Source organism: Telopea speciosissima, chromosome 10 (genome assembly GCF_018873765.1).
Source record: "Telopea speciosissima isolate NSW1024214 ecotype Mountain lineage chromosome 10, Tspe_v1, whole genome shotgun sequence".
In the NCBI taxonomy this organism is placed as follows: domain Eukaryota; kingdom Viridiplantae; phylum Streptophyta; class Magnoliopsida; order Proteales; family Proteaceae; genus Telopea; species Telopea speciosissima.
In genome coordinates, this window is record NC_057925.1 from 20374413 (window position 1) to 20402326 (window position 27914).

General features: G+C 39.7%; 2 protein-coding genes and 1 pseudogene across 2 annotated transcripts in view; 2 read left to right on the forward strand and 1 right to left on the reverse strand.

Annotated features, from left to right (window-relative positions):
* LOC122641868 (nucleolar complex protein 2 homolog) overlaps positions 1-27914 on the forward strand; it is a 102687-nt gene that overhangs the window by 72553 nt on the left and 2220 nt on the right. The window lies entirely within an intron of this gene.
* LOC122641869 (annexin-like protein RJ4) lies at positions 2600-4535 on the forward strand. The gene is made up of 6 exons (XM_043835189.1): positions 2600-2700; positions 3056-3201; positions 3323-3541; positions 3645-3857; positions 3940-4029; positions 4139-4535. Exons 1-6 carry the CDS (start codon positions 2625-2627, stop codon positions 4343-4345), a joined length of 951 nt encoding a protein of 316 aa, XP_043691124.1. The 5' UTR covers positions 2600-2624; the 3' UTR covers positions 4346-4535.
* On the reverse strand, positions 9867-19613 carry LOC122642157 (annotated as a pseudogene).

The following is a 27914-nucleotide window of genomic DNA, read 5'->3' on the forward strand; positions in this document are numbered from 1 at the left end:
TGATCAAATACGGATATCCCTAAATGGTTATGGATGTGAATCGAATTCGGATTTTCGATTATCCGTTTATATCTATGACTTGTGCAATCCAGACCTTCCTCCCCTCGGCATATATGATTCACTCTCAATCCAAGTCTCTTCGTTGTCAGTCTAATGATTTGCATTTCCTCATTCCTTAGAATTTCGTAAATCTTCAAAAACCCTAAAGATCATTAGATATTTAATTTTTGAGCAAATTACATGCACCTCCCCTAGTGTTAGAACTATTAATAGAACACCTCCTGTTGTTTAAATATTTACATGGACCTCCCTTGAATTATTGTGGGGGCTTACAAGTAATCATTGTCTGTTAAATTGAAGCTAAACATTCTTAAATGGCCATATTACCCTTCAATAATGTACATTGACCATTTTACCCATATGTTACAAAACCCAAACCTTGATTAAAATGCCCTTGCATATAAAGGACCAAAAGTCGGTCTTCCGGTCTTCCTCTTCCACTTTCCTTCGTTCTCCTGATCAGAGAAACCCTAAACACCACTCTCACCCCATCAAACCACCACCACCTGCCATTAACCCAGCCATCTGTTCCCCACAATCCTCTGCTACTAAATTTAATTTTTGAGTCAAAACAGACAAATTTTAAGAAATAAGATTGGATTCAACTTTAGAAATGCCAAACTCTTCAATTTGTGTACTCTCCAATCCTGATCATGATGTCCCCATCCCTTAAATAGTAAGTTACCAAAACCTACAACTTCACGTTGTTAAGCAACGTACTGTTCGAATTCTCAAGATCTAAAACAACAAATAATTATTACCTTCAATTTGCGGGCATTTCCAATTCCTTCAATTTTTCTAATAGGGAGGAGTGGACCCTACCTTGGGTAGTGTTTTCAAGCAGGGAATAGGGTGGTCATTTCTGCCCTAATGTGAGGAATTGGAGCCTTGGAGGTATTGGAGGGGATAACGATTCCTAAATCAACCCATTTTGCTCTCTATTCAATCCCGACTCGTTGTCCCGTCAAATTTGCTGCCCCCTCCAATTCCTCCAATTCCTCACATGGGGGCAGAAATGACCATCCTACCTCCCGCCCGAAAACACTACCAAAGGTGGAGTCCACTCCCCCTATTAGAGGAATTGGAAGTGCCCACGAATTGGAGGTGATAATTATTCATTCAACCCCAACCCCAACCCCTGGCACCCTCACGCACTCCTTCGAAAATCAAACCCCCAAATCTGATACACCCTGAAACCCTAGCTTTGCGCAACCCTAGAACAAGCAGCCCCTACCATGAACTTCGCACTCCTCTTATTTGAAATCACCACTGCCCCCTCATGCACAACCTGAAACCCCTGTCCCTCGTGAATCCCTCAGTCTGGTCCATTGCCAATTCTACGTGGTTCAATAGAAAAATCACAAGCGTGGATGCAATCTTGAGAGTAGATTTTACACCTCCGAGAGAAAGATGATGATCTTGCTTTGTTCAACAAGATGCAGAACAAATAAAGAGACAATTTTTGCTTGGTTTCGGTGCTTGGATTACCTATGATGGCGGTGGAGGACGAGGTGAGATAGTCAGGGAAGAAGGGGGCGGGTGGGGTTGCAGAGGAGGAGAAAGAAGAAGATGATTTGGGGATTTTAGGTTTGCGGATGTAAAAAGGGTAGAAATATTATTTCCATTTGATCATTTTAATTCAAGATATAATAAGAGTAGAAATGTCTTTTAAATTTTAAAAGTAACACTTCATTAAAACCGTCAGCCTTCATGAATACGGATGTAATTGTTGAAACAACGGATGTATTTTGTAATGGGCTCAAACACGAGGGGGTACATATAATTTGCTCTTAATTTTTTATTATTTGTTGGATATTTATTCGGATTGAATAAATTTTTCAAGATTATTCGAATTTTTTTTTGGATCTTCATAAATGGATACAGATATGAATACCCCTATACGAATATGGATGTTAATCGAATTTGGATTTTTGAATATTTGTTTACATCCCTATAAATATGTTGTCATTAACCTACCCCGATAGCGCAAGTGGCGACAATGCCTTTAAGGGAATTCTCTTCCTCTTTTTTGTAGGGTAAATTACACGCCATTCCCTGGTTTTCAAATGAAACTCAAATCATCTCTTGATTTTTTAAAATACTCATCCTTCCATTAACGTGTAATTTACCATTTTTTAAGATTCTAACACTGATTTTAAGGAGAAAAATTTTCTCCACCACTAGAGTGGAGTACGCTTCACCCACTTTTAAACATCAACCCCTCCCCGGCCCCACCCCCAAAAAAAAACAAAGAAAAAACACAAAGAAATAGGGAAATAATAAGTAGGATTCAGTGGTTCACCTACCCAAACTCGGTCCTAAGTAAAAAACAGGGAGAACTGTCAGGAGGCGTTACCATCTACGAAACGTTTTATGTGCGTTTTCCCCATTCGCTCGGTTGTCATGCGACCGAGACAGAAAGTCACAAGAACCATACGACATTTAAAAACTATAAAGAGCAAGCAGTCAAGCACCCACACCTAAACACTCACATTTCAGTATTTCACATTCGAACAGCGAAACTTAAACGCAGGGTTCCAAGAAGAAGAGCTCAGCAATCAACAATGGCTACTCTCATTGTGCCTGAAAACAACCCTTCTCCTGTTGAAGATGCAGAGATTATCAGGAAGGCTTGCAAAGGTTTTCTACTACTCTTTTAATATATTTTATGGGTTCCATTAATTTAATCCGTATCTGTGGGTTTATTGCGTTCTATAGTCATGGATTCATGTCTTTATCTCACATTGTAAATCTATTAAATCTGTGTGAATGATTCAGGTCTTCCATTTTCCAGATTATATCTGTAATTTCATCTTAATAGTTCACATTACAAATTTTTTGATCAAACAGCTTTTTTGTCAGAGCAAGAAATGGGTTATTAAAAGATTTCAATGATGGGTTGTGAGTACTTTGTTTTAAGAATTAGCAATAATTTGTTGTTTTAACTTTCAACTTCCATATATCAAGAGATCGCCTTGGTGGATATTTTTGTAAGGATGGGGGACGGATGAGAAAGCCATTATTTCAGTGCTCGGGCACAGAAATGCTTTTCAGAGGAAGCTAATCAGGAAAACTTATGAGGAGCTTTATCAAGAGGATCTCATCAAGCAGCTTGAGTCTGAGCTTTCTGGGGATTTTGAGGTTTGCTTTTCGATCTTTCTATCCTATAATCTGAGATGAATGAGGAATCAGCTTTTTCTCTCTCCTTCAGTGAAATACATCTCTTTTCAATGAAATGATTTAAATTTTTTGTGAACATTAGAAAGCAATATACCGTTGGATATTGGATCCTGCTGATAGAGATGCAGTTTTAGCTAATGTGGCATTGAAGAATGCAAAACCTAATTACCGGGTGATCGTCGAAATTTCATGCGTTCACTCTCCTAAAGAACTCTTGGAGGTGAAAAGGGCATACCATTCCCGATACAAGCATTCCCTGGAAGAAGATGTTGCTTCCCATACCAAAGGCGACTTACGCAAGGCAATGCACCTAGACCTAGTTGATGATTTTCCCTACTTTACAGGATTCTTATTTTCTATGTAATGTCACTTATGTTGTTCTGCCTTATTGTTTTGTATTACAGCTTTTGTTTGCTCTTGTGGGCACTTATAAGTATGATGGCAATGAGATAGATTCACGCTTAGCAGCCTCAGAGGCCAAAATTCTTCATGAAATGATTCAAGGGAAATCCATTGGTCATGAAGAGGTCATTAGAATCCTGGGCACAAGGAGCAGGGCACAGCTCATTGCAACTTTCAACTGCTTCAAGGACCAGCAGAGCACTTCCATCACCAAGGTATATCTTTATCTGATTACAAGAAATAAATATTATTGCACATTTGATCTGATAAAATTGCATATTTTATTATCATTTGTAGAGCATTGTGGGGGATCCGGATGATGCATTCTTAGAGGCATTGCGTGTAGCTACCCGATGTATCTATGCTCCTCAAAAGTACTTTGCAAAGGTGAGGCTTTGTTTTCATACCATGAAGCAACATTATCTTAGCTTACATATTTGTACTAAATATTCCAATTGTTTCAATTTCTCATTGACTTGTGGGATATGTAATTCAGGTTTTACGCAATGCCATAAATAAGGTGGGGACTGATGAAGATGCTCTCACTCGTGTGATTGTCACACGTGCTGAGAAGGACTTGAAGGACATCAAGGACATGTATCACAAGAGAAGTACTGTAACTCTTGATCATGCAGTAGCCAAGGAAACTTCAGGGGACTACCAGGCTTTCCTCCTTACTTTACTTGGAAGTGAAGGTTACTAGCTCTGTTCTTGTTGATGGGTAAAGAGTCTATTATCCATCTGAACTCAGCAGATATTAGGTCTTTGTTTAATGTGTGGAATGCGATCTCTAGTTTACTGCTTATTAAGGGACAGACTGCTTATGCTTTCTAAGCCATAACTGGTTATGTGCATTGGACTTGAATTGTGTCAATCATCCTCTGGTTTCCAGTATTCCCTCCCAACTCCACCCAAAAAAAAAAAAAAAAAAAAAAAGTGTGTACTTATTTTCTAATGTCTATCGTTGGGAGCTTTTCAGTTTTTTTGTTTTTTGTATCAATGTAAGTGTTATTAGTCGGATAGGTTACATAAATTGGGTGCTTTAATTTTTATCTTGGGCTTGGAAATTCTATTTGAGATTATAAATAATTAATAAAGATGCACATTAACTAATAGCAGCAAACATAATGGGGACTCTGTTTCTGTGTTCTGGAGAAAACACAAATAGTGAAGAATTAATTCAGGCATATGATTAGCTTGTATTTTATTTTTTGCTCTTTATGCTTTATAACTACTAAATACTAGTGTGGAACTTCACTATTTTATTTTCTGGTCTTTATATTTGCCACTTTGGGATAACTTATGTGCATCCTTATTAATTCAGTTGTGGTATGGTTAGCTTGTATTTTTTTTTTCTGGTTTTTATGCTTTACAACTACTAAACATTAGTGTGAATCAAATTGTGGGACCTAACACTCCATTGTGCGGCATTCATTACACGGGGCACAGATGGTAAGGGTGTGACCAGCAGCTTTCATCTTTTGCAGGGAGGCCTGTATATTGAAATTGATGGATAATCGTCAGCCCAAAGATTCTGACAATTCCATCTATCACATTTCTTAGATTATATTATATTTCAACAATAATCATTAAGAACAGAAGTTTATTGTATGGTCTGAACTGTGATTTAGATCATTCATTAACCAGCTTTGGTATGAGCTTAATTATGTTGCATTGAAGTAAGGGTTAAATACTTTGCTTTTCCAAGTCTCTTAAAGACAATCTGAGCAAAGATGATAAAAGTGAATCACATATAGAACTTGTTACGTGCATCAATTAAGATTATCTAACTTGGGAGAAAAGAAGGGTAATAAAGCTTGGAAAAATAGGAACATCTTTTGGAGTGATTGAATTTAGTAAATTTACCATTTTCTTTTGATCCATATTGCAGAAAATAAGATCAAAACATGGATGAGGAAATCTAATTTCTAGGGATTGGTTTTTCATAGGATGGACAGAGGAAGATGACTCTAAAGCACCTAAATATGATAATAATTTTGAAGTAGATGGAGAAATATTTAAGAGCTGAAAGAGCTCAGCCTTTCTTAGTTGTAACTTTTCACTTTGTAAGTATATTGAATGGTAGTAGTGCTACCATGGTCTCTTCCCTCAGTTTGTAGATCAATACAAATCAATTAAGACCATAGTTGTAGACTGTTTGTTTTAATGATCTTCCACATACAGAAAACAGAAGTACTACTCATAGAAAGTGAAAAGAAAGAGAGAATATGTATTAAAAAGATACTGTTCTTGTGAGATATGTAAGCAAATATAATCTTGAATTTGCCTCTGCACTAAAAGGCACATAAGAACCTTAAGTTGATAGAGCTTAGGGGAGGGAATTAGTTGTTCCTCTGCACTAAATGCTTACTTGATGGATGAATGAAAGACTGCGAGAGAGAGAGAGAGAGAGGATCCTCTTAGTCTTCCAAAACCTTGATGACCAACCAAACCAACCAGCCAGGTAGCACCCGAAAAAAAAAGAAAAGAAAACCAAGCAAGTGACACAAGGAAAAAGGATAGAGATGACCCTATCACACCAAACAATAACCGTACATATGTCTTGGCACAAGTTGTACTCCTCAAGGTTGACAATGATCCCATCCTTCTCGGCTCTTCCTAATTTTTTGATTCAAGTTGCAGGAGCCATATCATAGATAACGTTGGCATCTGACCGCTATATGTGTGCCACGTGTCTCATAGAAAAGGTCATTAAAGACAATTAAAATTTAGTCTAACAAGACGGTGATGCCATGCCACTTTGCGTGAATCCTTTCTTGACTGTCAGAGTTCTAAAAGAGAATAAAACCGGACCAGGATCCTCTGCAGTACTGGTGGGGCGGCAGTGCACATCCGATGGCACAACAGAAGCCACAGCAGAGGATTTTCTTGCAATAAAACCCTGACCCTAGCCCTACTGCAATAAGCAAATTAAAATAGTTGAATTTTTATATAGCAACACAATAAAGGGATGGATTTTTCCTTGGTACAATGGTTAGGCCCCATTTTAAATAATTATATTTCTTGATCACATGTATCATAACTTCAATTTTTTGATAATAAAGAATTTTCTTCACAGAGTACAACCCAGAAATGATGCTTCAGTGAACCATAGAACACATATTAGAATACTAACACAATAAACAAATAAGGTACATAAATTGTACACACCAGCTACACATTATTTTACTCCCCAAACCTGAAGAGCTGCTACTTCTGATAACTAAAATTGGTCCCTCAAAATCCTTACTTGAGAAAGCTCAGAAAAATAGCCCTTTTGCCTTATTTAATGTCCTCTAAACTTGTTCTAATGTCCAACAAAATTTGATCAATACTAAGATAGTAGTTGATGACTTGGTGTCATGTTATGTTTTGATAAATAACATACCCTTGTTAGTTGTTAGTTGTTACATTAATAATTTCCTATATAATATAATATCATATTATCATTATATATAATCAGGGCCAAATCAGGGTCAAGATTAAGGCCAAAATCAAGGCCAAAATCGGGGTCGGGCTGAGCCTGAGATCTCAACCCTAACCCGGCCGGACCCTAACTCAGGGCCCGGAATTTCTGCCCCTAACCCTCCATCAAGGCCAGAAATCTTTAGCCCAGGCCATGTTCAGGCTCGGGGAGGGCCAGGGCGAGTTCGGGCCGACAGGGCCAAACTTACAGCCCTACTCTCCGTGAAGGTAACTTTGTCGCTGATCTGTTAGCAGCTCATGGCACTACGGTGCAACAGGACTCCTCTTGGTTCTCTTTGCCCCCGCACTTTTTATGTAATGCCCTTTATTTTGATAACTCTCTTATGTTGTATCTAAGAGGATTCCATTAATACAGTTTAGAATTGAGTTTCCCTCCACCCATGGTGAATGGGATCCCATTCACAAAGGGGCGGGAGAGGGCAGGAATGAGTATCGGGAGGATATTCTGAAACATACTAAAAACCCTAAGAGGGGTTTGTGAACCCTAGAATGTTGGATGAACCGTCTCCTAGGGGTGTCAATTCCAGGCCCAGCCCGGCAAGCCTGACCAAGCCCGCCCGGTTAAAGCCCGGCCCAACCCGACATGTTTAGCAATCAGGCGGTCCCAGTGTGGGATCCTAGCCCGTAAGATGCCCGACCGGACATACCGATTCCAGACCCGACTTAGCCCGTCCAGTTATAGCCCGGCCCTTTAACTTGTAATCTTCCCCTCCCCTTCCATCCATATTTCCATTTTTTGTTTATTTCCAACAATGCATGAATGAATTTTGACCGTTTATGGGCGGCTAGACCTTCATCAACCTCATGGCCCACCTTCACTATGTCCATATCTCCACCACCTAGCAATATTTTCTTCCTTCTTCGCCCATACCATCCCGTAAATGTAGGCAAAGAGACAAACTCACGGCCGAACTCATATCATCTATGGTCAATGGTCATTATATGGTGCCCACCCGATGATCCTCAAGCCCGGGCCCCAGCTCAATTAGGTTCAAAATTGAACCCAATTTTAAAATGTATTGTCTTGGGCTCAATTTGGTTTCAAAGTGTATGTATGATTCCCCAACCCACTTGGACCAATTGAACAATCCCCATATACCCAATGTTGTAAATATGCTGATGATCCAATAATTTTTTCTATGGTGCATCAGATAATGTATATTAGTCTTCTTTTTTTTTTTTTTTTCTGATTTTTCAATATTTTTTTTAGGGCTGCACTGTTTAAAACCCGTTTAGATTTAAACAGGCCCATAGCCTGATTAAGGCCCAATTCTAGTACCCGATAATACGCCGAAGCTAGATCAGACCCGGCCCAATTATCTAAACGGGCGGTCACAATGCAAGCTTCAAGCTTGGTTAAGCCTGGTTAAGTCCGATCGAGACCGGTTGGTATTTGGCACCCCTACGGTCCTCTAGGTGGAGGAATACTTTATCCTAAAGTTTATTTAAAAAAAAAAAAAACCAAGCATTAAGTTTATGTATTTTTATTTACTCCATTTCCTGGCCGCTATATTTCTCCAAGTTCCTCTAATAGAGGGAGTGGATCCCATCCAAACAATATGTTTGGCATGGATAGGTGGTCATTTCAGGTGGTCATTTCTGCACTTTTATTAGAGGAACTTGGGAAAATAGACTTGCCCAGTAAATGGAGCTAATAAAGGCCCTTTACCCTTACTTTCTGATTTTTCTACGTTTTTTAGATTGATTTTGATGGGTTAATGACTTTTGTGTGCAGCGGCAAAAGCGCGTCTTCTGCCACCTAGGGCCATTGAGAGCATCAAAAGATGGAAACAAAAAACGAAAGGTCAGAATCTGAGCCAGGCTCATGTCCTCCTCATGAAACAATGCTCTTTGTATTTTTTTCTTGTTTCTTCATCTCGTTGTCTTTTGAATTTTTGACCTTTTGTTGGAGCCAACATATATTTTAGGGTTAGTAAGATTGGGAAAATTATCTGCTCCATTTCTTGCTTAGTCTATTTCCTCAAGTCCCTCTAATAGGGGGTGGATCCAAATTTTTTTCCTTTTTTGTTCGGGCAGCGGACAAGACCGTGCTGTCCCTTCACATAGGGGCACGAAATGACGACTTAATCTCACCCGGGTAGTATGTTCAGGCAGGGGGTTAGGTCGTCATTTCACACCCCCATGTGTGGGGATAACACGGTCATGTTCGGGCAACGGACAGGAGAGGATAACGATTCGGGTGGACCCATGGTTTTAGTGCATGGTATTGGATTGGGTATCGGCCAACCTAGAAACCAATACGGCATCGGATCGGTATTGTCCGTATCGGATTGGTATCAGCCAAAATGCTGAGTCAGCATACCTTTTTGGTATTGGACTAGGTATCGGTTCGGTATCGGCCCAAAAAATGAATAAAAAAAATTACAAGAAATTCCAAAAAATCCCATAAATAAAAAATAGGATACTTTACACATATCACCCCTGAGGTTTGACGAAAGGATGATTTTACCCCCCAGTTTTGGAAAATTCTGCGTACCCCCCTAAGGTTTATAAACGGTAACAAGTAAACCCATTCCGTCAGTTTATGACTAACACTCTTAAAATCAAAAGGTAAAATGACAAAAATGCCCCTTCAAGAAAAAACAAAAAAAAAAAAACCTGCAACTCAATTGGGGAAGATGAGTTAAAGACTTACAGGTATTCCCCATCGATTGCTCCATCCATGGCTTCTAATGGATCATCTTTCACCCTCCGGAGTAACCAATTAACCATGAACCGTTTAATCAACCTCCTCGATTTTCGGGCCAGCACCGCTCTGACTGAAGGACCATCGTCATCATGGCACCATCTGTGTCTGGACCAACACCCTGGTACATCTTGGCGATTATGGGGTTGCAGATGCTTTCCAGCTCCTTCATTTTGTCGTCGAACTCATCTGCTTCCGCTAGCTGATTCGCGTCCAGCCACTGGATGGCCTGCTCAATTGCATCTTCAATCTTCTTCTTTTCGGCTGCAGATAGCTTGGCACCAATCTTCTCATCTTTCACTGTGTTCCTCATGTTGTAAGCATAGTTCTCCAAAGCATTCTTTGATTCAACCTTCTTCTTGTGCTCCTCATCCTCAGACTTGTACTTCTCTGCTTCCTGGACCATCTTCTCAATCTCCTCCTTCAACAACCTGCCCTTGTCATTTGTGATGGTAATCTTGTTCTTCTGTCCGGTGGTTTTGTCTTCTGCAGAGACGTTCAGAATACCATTCGCGTCCATATCGAAGCACACTGTAATTTGGGGAACACCCCTAGGGGCCGGTGGGATGCCAGATAGCTCGAACTTTCCAAGCAGATTGTTGTCCTTGGTTCTGGTTCTCTCACCCTCATAGACCTGAATCAACACACCGGGTTGGTTGTCGGAGTACGTGGAGAACACCTGCCCCTTCTTGGTAGGGATAGTAGTGTTCCTTGAAATCAAGACAGTCATGACCCCTCCTGCGGTTTCCAAACCAAGGGAGAGAGGTGTAACATCCAAGAGAAGAAGGTCCTGCACTTTCTCGTTTCCCTCACCACTCAAAATAGCAGCTTGAACAGCAGCTCCATAAGCCAAGAAAACCCTAGTTTCGTTATTCCAAATTAACACCGGAAGCTCACCCTAGTTTTGTTAATCCAAATTAACACTGGAAGCTCACCGGAGATGTTCCATTAGAAGCCATGGATGGAGCAATCGATGGGATACCTCTAACTCATCTTCCCCAATCGATTTGGGGAAGATGAGTTGTAGGGTTTTTTTTTTTTTTTTTTTTTTCTTGAAGGGGTATTTTTGTCACTTTACCTTTTGATTTTAACAGTGTTAGTCATAAATTGACGGAATGTGTTTATGTGTTACCGTTTGTAAACCTCAGGGGGGTATGCAGAATTTTCCAAAACTAGGGGGTAAAATCATCCTTTTGTCAAACCTCAGGGGTGGTATGTGTAAATTATCCTAAAAAATAATAATATTTACCTTAAAAAACTATAAAATCAATTACTTTTGTATGATAAGTGCAAACAATCATTTGATACATGTATTAATATTTAATAGTAATATACCACATTGAATTTTATATTTTGTGCAATTAACATCATAAAATTCGATATTTATCATGGAAATTACTTGTAATTTTCAGTTTTAACCTTTTGGAAAAACCGATTGAAGAGGAGAAAAATCCGTAAATTTTAGTCATTCAACCACCTTGTTCGATAGATAGGATGTGAAGAATTATGCAAAATGATACTACCTTTAAGAATTTTTTGATAATTAAACCCATATCTTGGGAGATTAAGAGTAGGGGAGGGAAGGATCAACAAAATCACAAAAATGCCTGCCAAATGTTTAACTACCTTGTTCTATGTTTGCTATTTGATCATGGTTGTAGTGCACGGTATTGGAACAGATATCGGTCAACTTGGAAACTGGTAGGGTATCAGATTGGTATTGGCAAGGATTGGTCGTATGAGACAAATTTGCCCATGATTCTCCTTTAAAAATGGGTTTCTTTTTTTAAACATTTTATCTCTTGTCTATATCGTGTCACTGATATGATATCGACATGGTATCGGGATCAATCACTTTGCAAATACGATACCAATACCTCAAACCATGTATTTGATTTTGAAAGAAAACTAGGGGAAAAATAAGAAAATGCTTCAAAGTTTTCCTTAAAAAATATAAAAAAAATACCTATTTATACAAGTGTCATTGCCTCATTGGCCAAGGGTCACTTCATCAGGACTTTTGAAAGCTTGAATGAGTGATTGAAATTGATGTGAGACGTCTGACAATCATGTCAGAACTCAAAAGTTTAATGCTATAATTTAATGCACTTTAAGAGATAGGCTGCACGGGTGATCCTGGTGATTCCACTTGATACCATAAACCGATCCGTGAAAACGTTCCAGGATTGGACAGTTGCAAAATCGATACAGATCGTCGGATCCACCCCCTATTAGAGGGACTTGGGGAAATAGACTAAGCAAGAAATAACCAGTATCACCCGTGAATTGAACATCTTCCTGGGAGACACAATAAAGAAGAATAGAACCTTGAATACAGAGCCTAGAAGGCTATATATTGATTTTCTGCGACCTCTACGGGAGCTGGTTTTTTGCCTTGCAGGTGGGCCCAAAGGTTTACGTGATCCCCTGGCGATGGGACATCATGATTCCTTACGAATTTATTGTTAGGAATTTCCCAAATTGCAACGAGTGTGGGCTTAATTAATTATCGGGTCGATCATTGATGGGGATCAAGAAATACAAGGGCTGACGTGGCTTGCTACTATTTATTGAGATGGACCGGATCGGCCTGGCCCATTGTGGAAGTGGGTTAGGGTTTGGGGAGTATTATAAATACTAATGATGAGGGGTCCTTGCAGTCACTATTCTCTTTTCTCTTTTCTCCACAAGAAAGGGAGGTGTGGGAGAGTCTAGGAGACTGTAGAAGATCCCCATTGTGGATGTCCGAGATTATTCGAGGACTTCCATTCACTCTCTGACAGATCGTTGCTGCTTTTGGATGCGTTCTTAACTGTTCTTCATCAGCACTCTTGGGTGCAAGGTACACTTTCCTTTCCCTGCTCTTTGTGATTCAATCGTGTTCTAGTAATCTGTATGGGGACGGATTTGGGTTTGACAAAACCCTTGCTTGTTCTAACAAGTGGTATCAAAGCCGACCATACAAACCTAGGATCGATTGATTAAGAACATGGATCGAGGTTTTGACGGCGGAAATAGGGATTTTTGACCCGATTTTGGCAAAATCGTACGTTTTTGTCGCTATCGGATTTTTTCACCGACGAAAGTCGAATATTTTTATATGGGTGCGAAGGGCTCGGAGAGATGATCTCGGTGGTGTGTGGATCGCCATCGCCGGCGCGCACCAGCCGAAGCCACGAGTGAAATCCACCCGCCGACGGCCGTTACAGAAAAAAAAAAATCATAGTGATGCTGACGCCATTGTGACGTCAGCCCTGATGCTTGCGGGTCACGTTTAACCCGAACTGCCCTGGACCCAACCCGGGTCAGACTTGACCCAGACTCGATAAAAGATTCTTGACCCGGTCAACGTTGACCCTACCTGAGACCCGATGGCTGACCCATTTTTTTGACGCGGTGACCCAATTGGGTGGACCGACGATCTGGTTCAGGTGGATTGGGTTTGGTCCGGTTTGATTTGATTGAAACCGGTTCGGTTCGTCTTTAAAACAAAAAAAAAAAAAAGAAGGGAAAAGACCAGAAAACTTCAAATGGACCGTGTCGGTTCGTTTGGATAAATTTTGAGACACGGTCTTTTTTTTTGTGTTTGTTTTTTCGTGCTCTTCGTTTTGATATACAATTCAGCATACTTTGGATAAACATAGACTATGTTTTGATGGTTTTTACATTTTCTAGTTGTTTTGGAAACAGAATCAACTGTTTTAGAACGTTTTATTGTTCCAGAAGCTGTTTTTCCTATTTTGGAACGCTGTTTTTTATTGGATTCTGTTCTGGGATGCCCCATTTTGCTTGTATTTTTCAAGGCCGACGTTTTTTGGTATTCTGTTCGAATATTTATGTTAAATTTATGGGACCTGTCAATGACGATTGTGTCACCTTCAAGTGACGTATGGGCGAGTGGAGCATCTGATTGGGTTCTGGGTGGTCTTGTTTCATTTATAATTTCAAGACTTACCTACTGATACCTGGTTTTGGGACGTTTAATAGTTTCAAGGACCTGTTTTAGATGATTATGCTACTTTGAGCATATTTGGACTATTTTGGGTTGACCACTGCCACTTGGACGATGAATGTGCATGTCACAACACATTATAGACGATCAATGTGTTTACTTCCACATATATTGCTGCATATCAGGTTGAAGAATTATGAGAGGGTAAAATGGTGATGCTCCAAAGTGGCCCATTGAATCCTTTTATGGTTCTGTCAAGGCAGCAGAATAGGTGACATTAGCCCAAAGGCGATGTTGCCAAAGTTTTGACAATGTGATATGCACATGGATTGGGAGGGATAGTGGTTTAAGGGTTCCAATTGCCCAAAGGTGCTGGGATCTCTGAAAACTACTGATCTCTTCACGGAAGGGCAGTGTGTCCATCCAAAGAAAGTGTACTCAAAGAATTTGGGATGCGTGCCTAGGGGTTTTCTTACCGCCCAAAGGTGGAGAAAAATTTTTGAAAGTCATCGAAATCTCGCGGTATTTGCAGTGCGATAAATTATGAAATTGAGATGCATAACCTAGGGGTTTCTCTATCACCCAAAGGTGGAGGGAGATTTTCGAAAGTTGTTGCTATCTCGTGGTACTTGCGATACGATAAAGACGTAGCATTTTGACCCGAAAGCACAAGAATGCAATATTGTGAAGAAGTATTATTGATTGATATTTATCATCTTGATTGTATGCTACATGTATTTGGTGTGTTGATGATAAATGTATAGAACCACTGATTCTATGATGATATGTTGATGCATGTTTGAATGATGAATGAATATGTGATGGGTAAAGAACATGTTGATTTATGCGATATAGAAACCTTTAATATTTTGATGTTGTGTTTCTATGTATGTTGATGGAAACGTTAAGTTGTTGACGAATGATAACTTATTATGGTAGATGAAATAATAAGTGAATAATTATGGTAACTGACGGTTAATTAATGTGCATAATGAACCATGAACGAAATAATCTATCAATAAGAATTGTAATAATGAAAGATTGTGTTAAAATCAGTTTGTAAACCTATGGGGTATAACCGGCCTTGAGCCATTTGACGGAAGCTACTTCGGTGGCATGGATTGAAGATGTATGAATAATATGAAATGTTAAAGCCAAACACTGAAATAAAATAAGGAATAATGAAATGAATGAATGAGCGAATAAAAATCATGAAGAACATATTGAAGAAATTGATGCACTTAACAAACTACGATTATACCCTTGAAGGAATTGATATCTAATTATGCAAAAGAAAGATATTGGGAATGATAACTTAACTGAGAACAAAATAAGTAATCAGTTCGAGTAGTTTGATGATTTTGATTACTTTATGTAGAATTTGTGGTTTGAATTTTACTTCCAAACTTTATCATTTTAGTTTGTTCGATTCTCTTGATCAGTGGGAGTACTTCTTTACATGATCTGTTTGTGGATTGAGAGTTCTTCTTATTTTATTGATATGCTTGTTGAGTGGGAGGACTTAAAGATATATGTGGTTCGTTTTGATTATGATGCTTTCGCTTGGTGTGATGAATAGCATTTGCATACATGCATATGATTGATGTGTTGAAGGCCTTTTGATCCAAGGATGTTTAATTGGCTATGAGCCAAGTCATTTGGCTATTTCTAGGCATGGATGTTCGATTGGTGATAAACCAAGTCGTTCGATTACCAAAGAATATGACAATGTTCAAAGGTAATCCATGAGTCGTACGATGCTCATGATACGTTCGAGGACCCACAAGGAATGATGATGATATTTATGTGATCACAGACGTGTATGACATTCATTGTACAAAATTATCTCAAGGTGGTTCATGTTAGTAAATAAATCTTTGTTTGTAGCTAACAGAAAGTGATATGCCATATGTTGAGGTGTATTTTCTGTTGTTGCTCGAAATCGATATATTTGCTAACTGGATCAAGGTTTAGTAGCATTATTATTGTATTGAGATTCTATGGCCACATCTGATAATGATGACCTTATAATTAATCTAGCCCAAGTGGGAGATTGTTAGAAATTTCCCAAACTGTGACGAGTGTGGGCTTAATTAATTATCGGGTCGATCATTGATGAGGATCAAGAAATACAAGGGCTAATGTGGCTTGCTACTATTTATTGAGATGGATCGGACCGGTCTGGCCCATTGTGGAAGTGGGTTAGGATTTGGGGAGTATTATAAATACTAATGATGAGGGGTCCCTGCAGTCACTATTCTCTTTTCTCTTTTCTCCTCAAGAAAGGGAGCTGTGGGAGAGTCTAGGAGACTGTAGAAGATCCCCTTCGCGGATGTCTGAGATTATTCGAGGACTTGCATTCACTCTCTGATAGATCGTTGCTGCTTTTGGATGCGTTCTTATCTGTTCTTCATCAGCACACGTGGGTGCAAGGTACACTTTCCTTTCCCTGCTCTTTGTGATTCAATCGTGCTCTAGTAATCTGTATGGGGACGGATTCGGGTTTGACAAAACCCTTGCTTGTTCTAACATTTATACCATGTATTCATTGACAATGGGGGTTGAGATCATGCCATACATTTATTTATTAAAATGACCCGGACAGTCTCAAAATGACTGAAAAAGATTCCTAGAAGAAGATATGGCTGCAAAGATTTTTTTTTAATGGGAAAGAAAATAAAAATCTTAAGTTGGAATTACTCTTTGACGTCAATTAATTGGATCTATGGAACTTACTTGATGTTCTCATTAATTTTACTGTTGTTAATTAATAGGGTATTTTACCAAGTGGTCAGGTAATTTGACTTCATATGTTAAAGAGTTATATATATTAGGTGCTTTTGCTTTTCTTTTAGTTTATTTATTTGGAGCCTATCTATCTCTTACATACTAACCCTAAGCTAAAAACATCTTAAGTGCATCCATGATGTACGGTTAATGCAAGGGATAGATAGAAGAAGGATTACTTTAAATAATGAACAGCTATAGACCATTAATTTACCTGATGCTCAAAATCTCTAGAAGATGATTTGCATTTATTTTTCTTTTGGATAATTCATCCATTGAAAGGGTCTATTAGTCTTTTTATCCTCTGTTGTTGTTACTAAAGCACCATTGAATGATGGCTTCTTAATTTGATTTTCAATGTTCTTCTCCAAGAGATTGGTGATGCAATATAGAGAAATTAAGATGGCTGAGACCCCAACATCCTTATTGGTTACCTTGTTTTTTTGGCAGAGAGAGAGAGAGGGGTGAAATCTGGCCATCCGTTAAATGCTCATAAATTTGTGTACAAGTAGGATTGTAGAAACGATTCTAATCTATATTTAAGGGAACAAATGTGTCTCAATCAATTTTGAAAACAAAGAAAGGGACGATTTAATTGAATGTAGGAGGGAAAAAAAGAGACTGGTGAAGCACTAACATCTTTATTGGTTACCTAATTTTTTTGGAAGAGAGATAGAGTACGAGACTGGTGCAATATAGAGTGTCGCCGCTATATTCTGACCAGGCTGAGGTGGACGACCTGTAAGAAAGATGGAGAATGATCGGATAACCCCGAGGTTAACTCATGGTAACTCCGATGATTAAGTTAGAACCGGGCAACTATAAATATGAGAGAGAGAGAGAGAGACGGTAAGAGTAATCATGTGTCTGCCTACCTCTGTAACGTGATCCTTATATAGTTCGAGTCAATTTGTATTACGATCCGACTGAGTGGATGGTGAGCTGTTATGATTGACTGGGTTAAGTCGGTCATATTGAGTCATCCAGGAAGAACGTAGAAGACATGATATTTAGGGTGTATGAATGATAGGGGACCCACATGGTCATCGAAGACCTTTCCATTGTACTGCCACCTGTATGGGTATATTTTTATGCATATCAGATGCCCCCACTCCCTTGACTTATTATAATAAGGGTAAGGGAGTAAGATAAAATAATGTATGACAAGATAAATACATACAGATGTTTAAACATTTAAGCGTATAATATTTAAGATTGAAAAAGAAATGACATAATATTTAAAAGAAATAAATGCAATGTAATGTCAAATAGATGGAACGTCCATATTATTCAAATAAATAAATGCATGTAATGCCAAAAAGAATAAATGCATGTAATGTCAAATAGATGGAATGCTTGGTTTACCAAGCACCAGGTTACCAGAGCATTTGGCTTCTCAGCACGTAATGCTCGGTGTATCCGAGCACTTAAATAAATGCGCATATCATGCCCGGTTACCCGAGCACTATTTAGCCCGGTATACAATGCTCGTGTAGTCCATTCATTTGTTCTGTTTGGTGTATAATAGTCGGTATATACATCGCAACGCGACTTGTCGAGCAGAAATAATGTGATCCGAACATTGTATTTTTCAATAGAGAATGCTCGATGTTGATGCCGAAGTGTCCCGAACAAAAAGATGGATCGTGCATTTGGTTACTCGATTAGTAATGCTCGACTTCATTGTTGTGGCATAGAGAGTATAATCGTCCGAGGATTATAATGCTCGACATGTAATGCCGGCTTCATTACTGTGGCATGGAGAGCAAAATGGAATGCCCAGCTTCATTGCCGTGACATGGAGAGCATAATCGTCCGAGGACTATAATGCTCCGCAATGATCGGCTTCATTACCGTGGCATAGAGAGCAAAATGGAATGCTCGGTATGGAATGCCCAGCTTCATTGCCGTGACATGGAGAGCATAATCGTCCGAGGACTATAATGCTCAACACGTAATGCCTGACTTCATTGTCGTGGCATGGAGAGCAAAATGGAATGCTAGGTATGGAATGCCCAGCTTCATTGCCGTGACATAGAGAGCATAATCGTCTGAGGACTATAATGCTCGACACGTAATACCCGGCTTCATTTCCATGGCATGGAGAGCCCGAGGACTATAATGCTCAGCATATAATGCCCAGCTTCATTGCCGTGGCATGGAGAGCAAAATGGAATGCTCGGTATGGAATGCCCAGCTTCATTGCCATGACATGGAGAGCATAATCGTCCGAGGACTATAATGCTCAACACGTAATGCCTGACTTCATTGTCGTGGCATGGAGAGCAAAATGGAATGCCCAGCTTTATTGCCGTGACATGGAGAGCATAATCGTCTGAGGACTATAATGCTCGACACGTAATGCCCGGCTTCATTGCCATGGCATGGAGAGCAAAATGGAATGCTCGGTATGGAATGCCCAGCTTCATTGTCATGACATGGAGAGCATAATCGTCCGAGGACTATAATGCTCAGCACGTAATGCCCGGCTTCATTGCCATGGCATGGAGAGCAAAATAGAATGCTCGGTATGGAATGCCCAGCTTCATTGCCATGACATGGAGAGCATAATCGTCCGAGGACTATAATGCTCAGAATGTAATGCCCGGCTTCATTACCGTGGCATGGAGAGCAAAATGGAATGCTCGGTATGTAATGCCCAACTTCATTGCCGTGGCATGGAGAGCATAATGGTGTATTTCGTAGAAAATTTGTGCCGAACTAACTAGCTTTGTGGAGTGGATTTATCAGTTTTGAAATAAATTATAAATTTCATAAAAGAAAGAGAATTATATTTCCAAGTAACAAAAGAGTAAACAAAACTTATTGATAATATTTATGCAAATTTACTTGTGGACCGAGCTTGCCTGCTATCATCCTCCATATAACTCCTAGCTGGTTCACAATCGTCTCGACGATTGGGTTGATTATTCCTTCTTTAATCTGCAGGAATTCTTTGCTTCTTTCGATAATCTTTGTGATCTTCACGTTCACGATCTTCCTGATTCGGTCTTTTCCTGTCGGATTATCTTCGTGCATTTTCTCTTTTAGCATCCTTGATCTCTGTGGCGTTCATGAACTTTTCGCATCAGACTAAGAGCTCATTCAAGTCATCCGGTGGCTTTTTGCATAGGGAGAAGCTGAGATTTACATCGGAGATTCCAACGACAAGGGCAGCTTTGGCAACTTTTGGATCAAGTCCCTCAATTTCCAACTTCATGATGTTGCAGCGGGAAACAAAATCATATAAAGATTCATTTGATTTTTATGTTAGTGTGGTGAGACTACCAGAAGTCCTCTTGTGACGGCGACTACCGACAAAGGTAGTGGCGAATGTTGTACTGAGTTCACGAAAGACATGGATTGACTTGGGTTGGAGTTTGTTAAACTATATCCTTGCCGCACCCCGGAGGGTTGTTGGAAACGCTCGGCACATGATGGGGTTGGATGTGCTACAGTAAGCCATGAAGGCATTGAATCCTTCCAAATGTTGAACAGGGTCGATGGTCCCATCATAATATTTGAGGACCGACATCTTGAAACCCTTGGGAAACTGAAAGTCCGAGATCTCGTTGGATAGTGCCGTTGTGCCAAAGAAAACAGGTTTCTCGGCTTCATCTTGGACTCGGATCATTTTTCGCATTTGATCTTGTAATTACTTGATCTATTTGTTGAGGTGTTGTTTTCGGTGACTGATCAGCTGGCTTTGCTAAGGTTTCGTTGGATTAAAATAATGCAGTTTTGGTTTGTTGCTTACTTTAAGCGCGGTTTCTCGATTTTTGACCGGGATCTGTAGAAGAAGATTGACTGTGGTTGCTTGCAGTGTGGTTTGGACTGATAGGAGGAACTTTCTCTTCGGATCGTGTTTGCTCAACCGCCTGAGTGTTCTGCTTGACGGCTGTGGTTAAAGCCAAAACTTGTCGTTGGAGGGTATTGAATTGTGATTGAGTGACGGTACCAGGTGGGTCGGGTAAAATCTGAGATGGTTGCTCTTGGTTTCTCCCTGTACAGCTGATGAGTGGAAGTACTGTGAGATTTGGGGTACGGATGACAGGAGAAACATGAGTGCTATTGCCGCAAGATTTTGATCCCGTTCTAGAGAAACTTCTCGCGAGACTTGAGGTTGTTTCGATGTTGAAGACCGAGAGGCTCTGGTAATTACCATCTTTAGTATTCGCGGGTATGGCGGTCAATACTCTTGTCATTTCCCACAGACGGCACCATTCTGTCGCCGCTATATTCTGACCAGGCTGAGGTGGACGACCTGTAAGAAAGATGGAGAATGATCGGATAACCCCGAGGTTAACTCATGGTAACTCCGATGATTAAGTTAGAACTGGGCAACGGTAAATATGAGAGAGAGAGAGATGGTAAGAGTAATCATGTGTCTGCCTACCTCTGTATTGTGATCCTTATATAGTTCGAGTCGATTTGTATTACGATCCGACTGAGTGGATGGTGAGATGTTACGACTGACTGGGTTAAGTCGGTCGTATTGAGTCATCCAGGAAGAACGTAGAAGACATGATATTTAGGGTGTATGTATGATGGGGGACCCACACGGTCATCGAAGACCTTTCCATCGTACTGCCACCTGTATGGGTATATTTTTATATATATCAAATGCCCCCACTCCCTTGACTTATTATAATAAGGGTAAGGGAGTAAGATAAAATAATGTATGACAAGATAAATACATACAGATGTTTAAACATTAAAGCGTATAATATTTAAGATTCAAAAAGAAATGACATAATATTTAAAAGAAATAAATGCAATGTAATACCAAATAGATGGAAAGCCCATATTATTCAAATAAATAAATGCATGTAATGCCAAAAAGAATAAATGCATGTAATGTCAAATAAATGGAATGTTAATCTAAAGATTTAAGCTTAGCTCTCTGATCAAGGCTATAATTAGTGGAAGTAACACAAGTTGAGAACAGAGAATGATAGAAAATTCTGGTTCCCCAATGCTTCAATTATCTTGGAGATACGACTATCGTTTCTGATTTTGGTTAAAGATTCTAAAAGAATCACACACTAAAATCATTGTGTACATGCTATTATTTTGTTTATTAGGTGGTGAATGTCTGTTACATAGTGAATATATGCCCGTATTTTTACTTATAGAGTGGTCGTATTAAACACGTATTAAACGCGTATCGTATTATTGCCATATGCGTTTTATTATGCCAGATTTTTTAAAAGTATTATTGCCATCTAGTCCATTTAATTGTCGTATGTATCCATTCCCATTCAATTGCCGTTCCCGAACTTACTAACTAAGGGTTGGACCCTCTAGCTCCCGCTACGACGGGAGGAAATCCAAATCCGCTTGATTGGTTGTCATTTTCTTTTAGAGTGCTTTTATCGGTATATTATCGGTTCGATCTTATTTTTTATATTAAAATTGAATTGTATTGTTTTTGAACATTTTGATCGTCTTGTCGATCAATCCATTACAATTTTTGTCTCTAAAAAGTTTCTATAACCAATAACAAGCAAGACCGTTATCTGCTCCATTTCCTCAAGTTCCTCTAATACAAGGGGCAGAAATGACCATCCTACCCTTGCCCAAACACACTGCCCAGGTGTGGTCCACCTCCCTCTATTAGAGGAACTTGGGAAAATAGAGTGGGCAAGAAATGGAACAGATAAAAATATTAACAAGCAAATAAAGATTAGTGTTAAGAAGTAAAAAAAGGCATTAGGATAGGTGGCTAAGAGAGACTGGTAGAGATGAGAGCACAAGGATGATGGAAAAGAGATTTTTTTTTTCCTATTAATTTCTCAATTTCTTTTCTTTTCTATTTATACGGCTCATCTTCCTAGTTTCAGTTCTTGAAGACTTGAAGCACATAGCAGCTACCCTGATCTCCTCTTTACTTCAAATCGTATGGTTCTTCTATCATGTCTTCTTCACTTTATTTTCAGATCTTGAAGGCTTGAATTGAAGCACATAATACCTCCCCTGATCTCCTCTTTACTTCACATCGTTTTTCATTTTTCTTCTCTATTTCGACTTCTTCTTTTCTCCTCTTTACTTCACATTGTTTTCCCTTTTTTTTGCTCTGTTTCGACTTCTTTTTTTCTTCTCTTTACTTCCCATAGATTTCCCTTTTTCTTCTTTGTTTCTACTTCTTCTTTTCCTCTCTTCTAGGTCTCTCATTATTTTGTTCTTTGTGCTTGATTTTCGACTTCTATTTCTTTTTTCTTTTTTCTTTTCAATATGATCTAATCTGTGTATTTTTGTTTATTCAGGTAATGGCCGACTATCCAGGATTAGTTGAAGGCATCCAACATATTAAGCAGGGTTACCAAATGGTGTCTACAAGGGTATCACAAATCGTGCTCGATATTCAAGATTTCAACAACATTAACAATCAGTTGAACAATGTTAATCATCTGTTGGCAAACCTTCAGGGACTGGCAAACGTTCCGGGACAATTGAATGAGTTGGCAAATGTTCCGGGATAGTTAAATCAGTTGGCGGGACAGCTAGAGGAAATCAACCATCACTTGGATTACCTTGATTTCAATACTTCAGCAAGAATAATCAATTCAAATGCCTACTCTGGGACGTCCGTTAAATATCTGAAGAACAATCCTGGAAACCTTCCAAATGCTGAAGGTGCGGCCATAGACCCTCTACCTCCAGAGATCAGATTGGGTTTGCAAGAAGCTTTTGCACCAGTAATCGATGCTCTACTGATTTTTTACGGCCTACCAGCACATGGAGAAGCAACAGAAAATCTCAATGCAAGGCGGTTCAGACTTATGCATTTCTTAGGATATAGATAGATGGAAATAATGAAGAACTCCCCTCCCAAATTACAATTTCGTTTGTGCTGCTGAAGTTATGTTTAGGTAAATGTAAAGTTGTGAGGTAAATATTTTCTAGTATGGATGATGTAATCCCCCCCCCTAATATGACTAATGTGAATTTATTTTAATCTGTTTATATGTTCCATGTTGTATATCTATTGTTTGTATTTTTATTATTATTTTTTTTTGGGGGGGGAGGGGTTGGTTTGGTTTAAACTCATCTCATGAAAGCAGTGACCAAGTCAACGAGGATATGTAATTTGAAAACTAGAGAGCCCAGATAATGTTCTATGTTCCAACCTAAATGCTGGTACAGCTACTTGTTCATCCATTCTAAAGTGAACCCACCCGAAGAAGAAATGAAATCCTCAAGACTTGCCAACCCCACTTGGTTACAACAGAAGTAGGTCTTAAATGTTGTTACATTGGGAAATAAATGGAAGGAGAAATCTTCACAGAGATTGACCTGGATGGAAGAAAAAATACAGAGAAATTTCAGTTCATGTAACAATGGTTTTTTTTGTGGTAATAGTTCATGTAACAATGGTCATTTAACATATCTCACAGTATACAGGTTGATCCCATTCTTTTCTCATGGTGCAGGTGGTAATCTGAAGAAGCTGTTTAGTTAGTTTTATTGGTAATTACAATTTCAGTTCAGACATTAGATGGTTCTTGGCAAGTTTCACATTATCATCTTGCTCCACATAATAATGATTCCTAATTATCCTGTCTTTGTGGATGTTGGAATTTTGCAGTAAAGAGTAAATTTCCCCTAATTTCTTGCAGTCAACTTCACAATGAGCTTAAAGAATCGAGAGTAGATTGATGATTTATAACCTCCATTACCATCTATTCAGATGATGTAAATGTGTTCAATAATGTACCAAACTATATATTCTCATACCATCTTAATTGGAATCTATCTAGACTTGGATTTAATTATTATCAAGACACTGACATTTTCATCTATCTTAATCTATATAATACTGTACGCACTGAATCTAGTACTATAATGGTGTTTTCATGATCGATGTTTGTTTATTATTCAGAAGGTCAAGGGTTGGGGTTTAGAAAATTATATTCCAGAGCCTGGATTTGTAAGCAGAGATGTATGAATTGATATGATACTTAAGGGAAACTTCTCTTCCTTTGGCCTAGCTGATAAACAAATCTCTAATGACTAAATTAGACTTATATTTAAGTATTCATTTTGAACTTTAAAGTAATTGAGGGTTTTCATTTGATTTTGAGTCAACTGGCACAAGACATTCAGCTTTATTCATTTAAACAATTTATTTTGGGTTTCTTGAAATAATTACAGTTGGGTAAGTAATCAAATTGCAAAAGTATGAAAATGGCAGGTGCGATAAGGTCATTTGGGTTCAGATTGAACACTTAGCCTGGTGTTTCACTTTCATCCTTGCCCCTGGTTGGGACTTTTAGTTTTGTAACAGATAAGGATAGGATAACCTCCAATTCAAATTCAAATCCCATATTGAATGAGTAGCAGAGACTGCTCCTACTTCATTGGGATATAAACTTCTAAACCGATAGAGTTTGATCTTATCACAAACTCTGAATACTTGTAATCTGTAACTATATTTTCAAATATAAATATACATCCCTAATCGTACTCAAGACGAAAAGGGAAAATACAAATTCAAATCCATTCTCTTACTTGGTATCATCCGCCGCTAACTCATGTCATCGATCACCATGACGAACTCTGATGATTCCACCACCATTCCTTCGGCTACAACCACTCCACAGACAGCGATAGCACCAACCAACATTGTTTCTCTCCTTCTTGTTAAGCTTGACAGGACGAATTATCTTCTGTGGAAGTCACAGTTCATGCCCCTTCTTTATGCACATGATCTCTATGGCCATGTCGATGGTAGCAAACCATGCCCACCACCCACCTTATCTGCTTCTCCTGATTCCTCTTCTACCTCTGCAACTGACCCAAACCCAGCCTATATTGCTTGGCGTCGACAGGATCAAATTATCCTCAGTTGGATAATTTCGTCACTCACCGAAAGTGCCCTAGCCCAAATCGTTGGGCTCACCTCTTCTTATGCTGCTTGGAGCGCACTTGAACGCACCTACTTGTCTCACTCTCAAGCTCGGATTATGCAACTGAAATATCAGTTGTTTCAGTTGAAGAAAGGCTCTCTCTCCATGGCTGAATACCTTTAGCGTGTCAAAAGCCTGGTGGACAATCTTGCTGCTGCTGCTCATCCCATCTCTGACTCCGACTTAATCTTAAGCATTCTCCATGGACTTGGACCAGATTATGAGTCCTTTGCTATGTCAGTCACCACTCGCATTGATCCCATCCCACTCGATGATTTCACTGGTCTTCTACTTACCCAGGAAATCCTCAAGGATCAGCGCACTACTCACATGGATTTACCATTGGTTGAAGCCAATGTAACTACGAAGTCCGCAGGAACTTCATCCAACCGAAGCCGAGCTTTCTCCAACAATGGAAATCGTGGCCGTGGTCATGGTCGTAGCCGTGGTCAGTACCATAACAACCAACAGAATGCTCCTTTGCTGCCTACACCTTCTACGCCATGTCAGATATGCCATAGGACAAACCACTCGGCTGCAACTTGTTACAACAGGTTTATCCCGAATTATCAATACAACTCACAAGCAACTCGTACGGCTGAACCTGAAGCACTGTTGGCAGCCCCACCTGCATCCTTTGACACTGCATGGTACCCGGACTCGGGTGCCACTCACCACATCACATCGGATATGAGCAACATGACTATAAGCTCACCCTACACTGGTTCAGACCAAGTGTGAGTCGATAATAGTGCAGGTTTGCATATCCAAAATATTGGATCTTCTCAAATTAATTCATCTTCTAAAAATTTAGCACTTACCAATGTATTACATGTGCCCAAAATTACAAAAAATCTGTTGTCTATCAGTAAGTTTACTGCTGATAATGATGTGGTTTTGGAATTTCATCCTCGGTGTTGTTATGTGAAGGATCCACGCACGGGGAATATCCTGCTCCAGGGAACCACTGAAGGTGGTCTTTATCGTCTACCACTGGCATCTTCACCATCAACAGCCACTTCACCGCCACTGCCCACTATTCACATTGGCAAAAGGGTCTCCAAATTGGTTTGGCATGATCGACTTGGACACCCCTCTTCAAAGTGCATAGACTCTCTCCTCCGTCGCTCAGCTCTACCATTCACGGCTACTCCATCATCAGCAGTCTGTGTTTCCTGCCAGATGGGAAAGGCTCACAGACTCCCATTTGCAGTCAATAAATCAAGAGCATTGTTTCCTTTTCAATTAGTACATTCTGATATTTGGGGGCCTTCACCCTCTCCTGCTATTCAGGGTTATCAGTATTATATTTCTTTTATTGATGACTTCAGTAGATTTACTTGGATATTTCCACTTGTACGTCATTCTGAAGCTTTTAATGTTTTCATGCAATTCCATGCTCACATTGCAAATATTTTTAATTGTAAGATCAAGACTTTTCAGTCAGATGGGGCCAAAGAGTATCAAGTCTTTGATGGGTATTTCCACAAAAATGGCATTACACATCAATATTCATGCCCTTACACATCCGAACAGAACGAAAGTGCGGAGCGCAAACATCAACACATAGTTGAGATTGGGCTTACACATCTAGTAAGGGCCTCCGTCCCAATGACTTTCTAGCCTGCAGCCTTTGAGACGGCTGTGTATTTGATCAATCGGCTTCCAACACCGGTCTTGCAAGATCAAAGCCCGTTCCAGGTGTTGTTCAACAAGGACCCTGATTATCACCACTTGAGAACCTTTGGCTGCACCTGTTACCCATGGCTTCATCCATACAATAGAAACAAGTTACATTACAGGTCGACTCAGTGTGTGTTTCTTGGCTATAGCAATAGACACAAGGGCTATAAATGCTTTGATCCGTTCATTGGGCGCACATACATATCAAGGCATGTTCAGTTCGATGAAGGGCTGTTCCCTTATGCCATAAAAAATGCTGCTGTATTTCCACCTATTTCCGCCACTCAAGCACCACTCATAGCTACCAGCGATAACATCATCTCATTAAATCCATCTACCTCCCAACAACAACATGCCCATACCACCACATCACCCATCGCACTACCTAGCCCATCCATCACCAATTCGGGTTCCCATTTACCACCCACGGCAATAGCCTCCCACACCAACATAACACCAGCTCATAACCCACCACCTATAACCACTTTACCACCAATCACCATACCACAATAGCCTACTGCTGAGCAACAATCAATAGCAGCACCACAAGCTCCACCACAATGACAGCCCATCAGCCATCCCATGGTCACTAGGTCACGGTCTGGTGTTCTTAAGAATGTGGAAAAATTAAATCTGATGGTTACAAAATATCCACTGCCCTGACAACCACTACAGGCCCAATTGAAGTCGAGCTGACCTCCTATACCACTGCTAGCAAAAGCCCAAAATGGAGAGCAGTGATGAGTGA

Bases quoted from the DNA above. Each gene is read 5' to 3' on its own strand.
- LOC122641869 (XM_043835189.1), top strand. From the start codon at position 2,625: ATGGCTACTCTCATTGTGCCTGAAAACAACCCTTCTCCTGTTGAAGAT. The intron at 2,701-3,055 runs GTTTTCTACTAC...TATTTTTGTAAG, and splicing joins TATCAGGAAGGCTTGCAAAG to GATGGGGGACGGATGAGAAA. The intron at 3,202-3,322 runs GTTTGCTTTTCG...TGTGAACATTAG, and splicing joins AGCTTTCTGGGGATTTTGAG to AAAGCAATATACCGTTGGAT.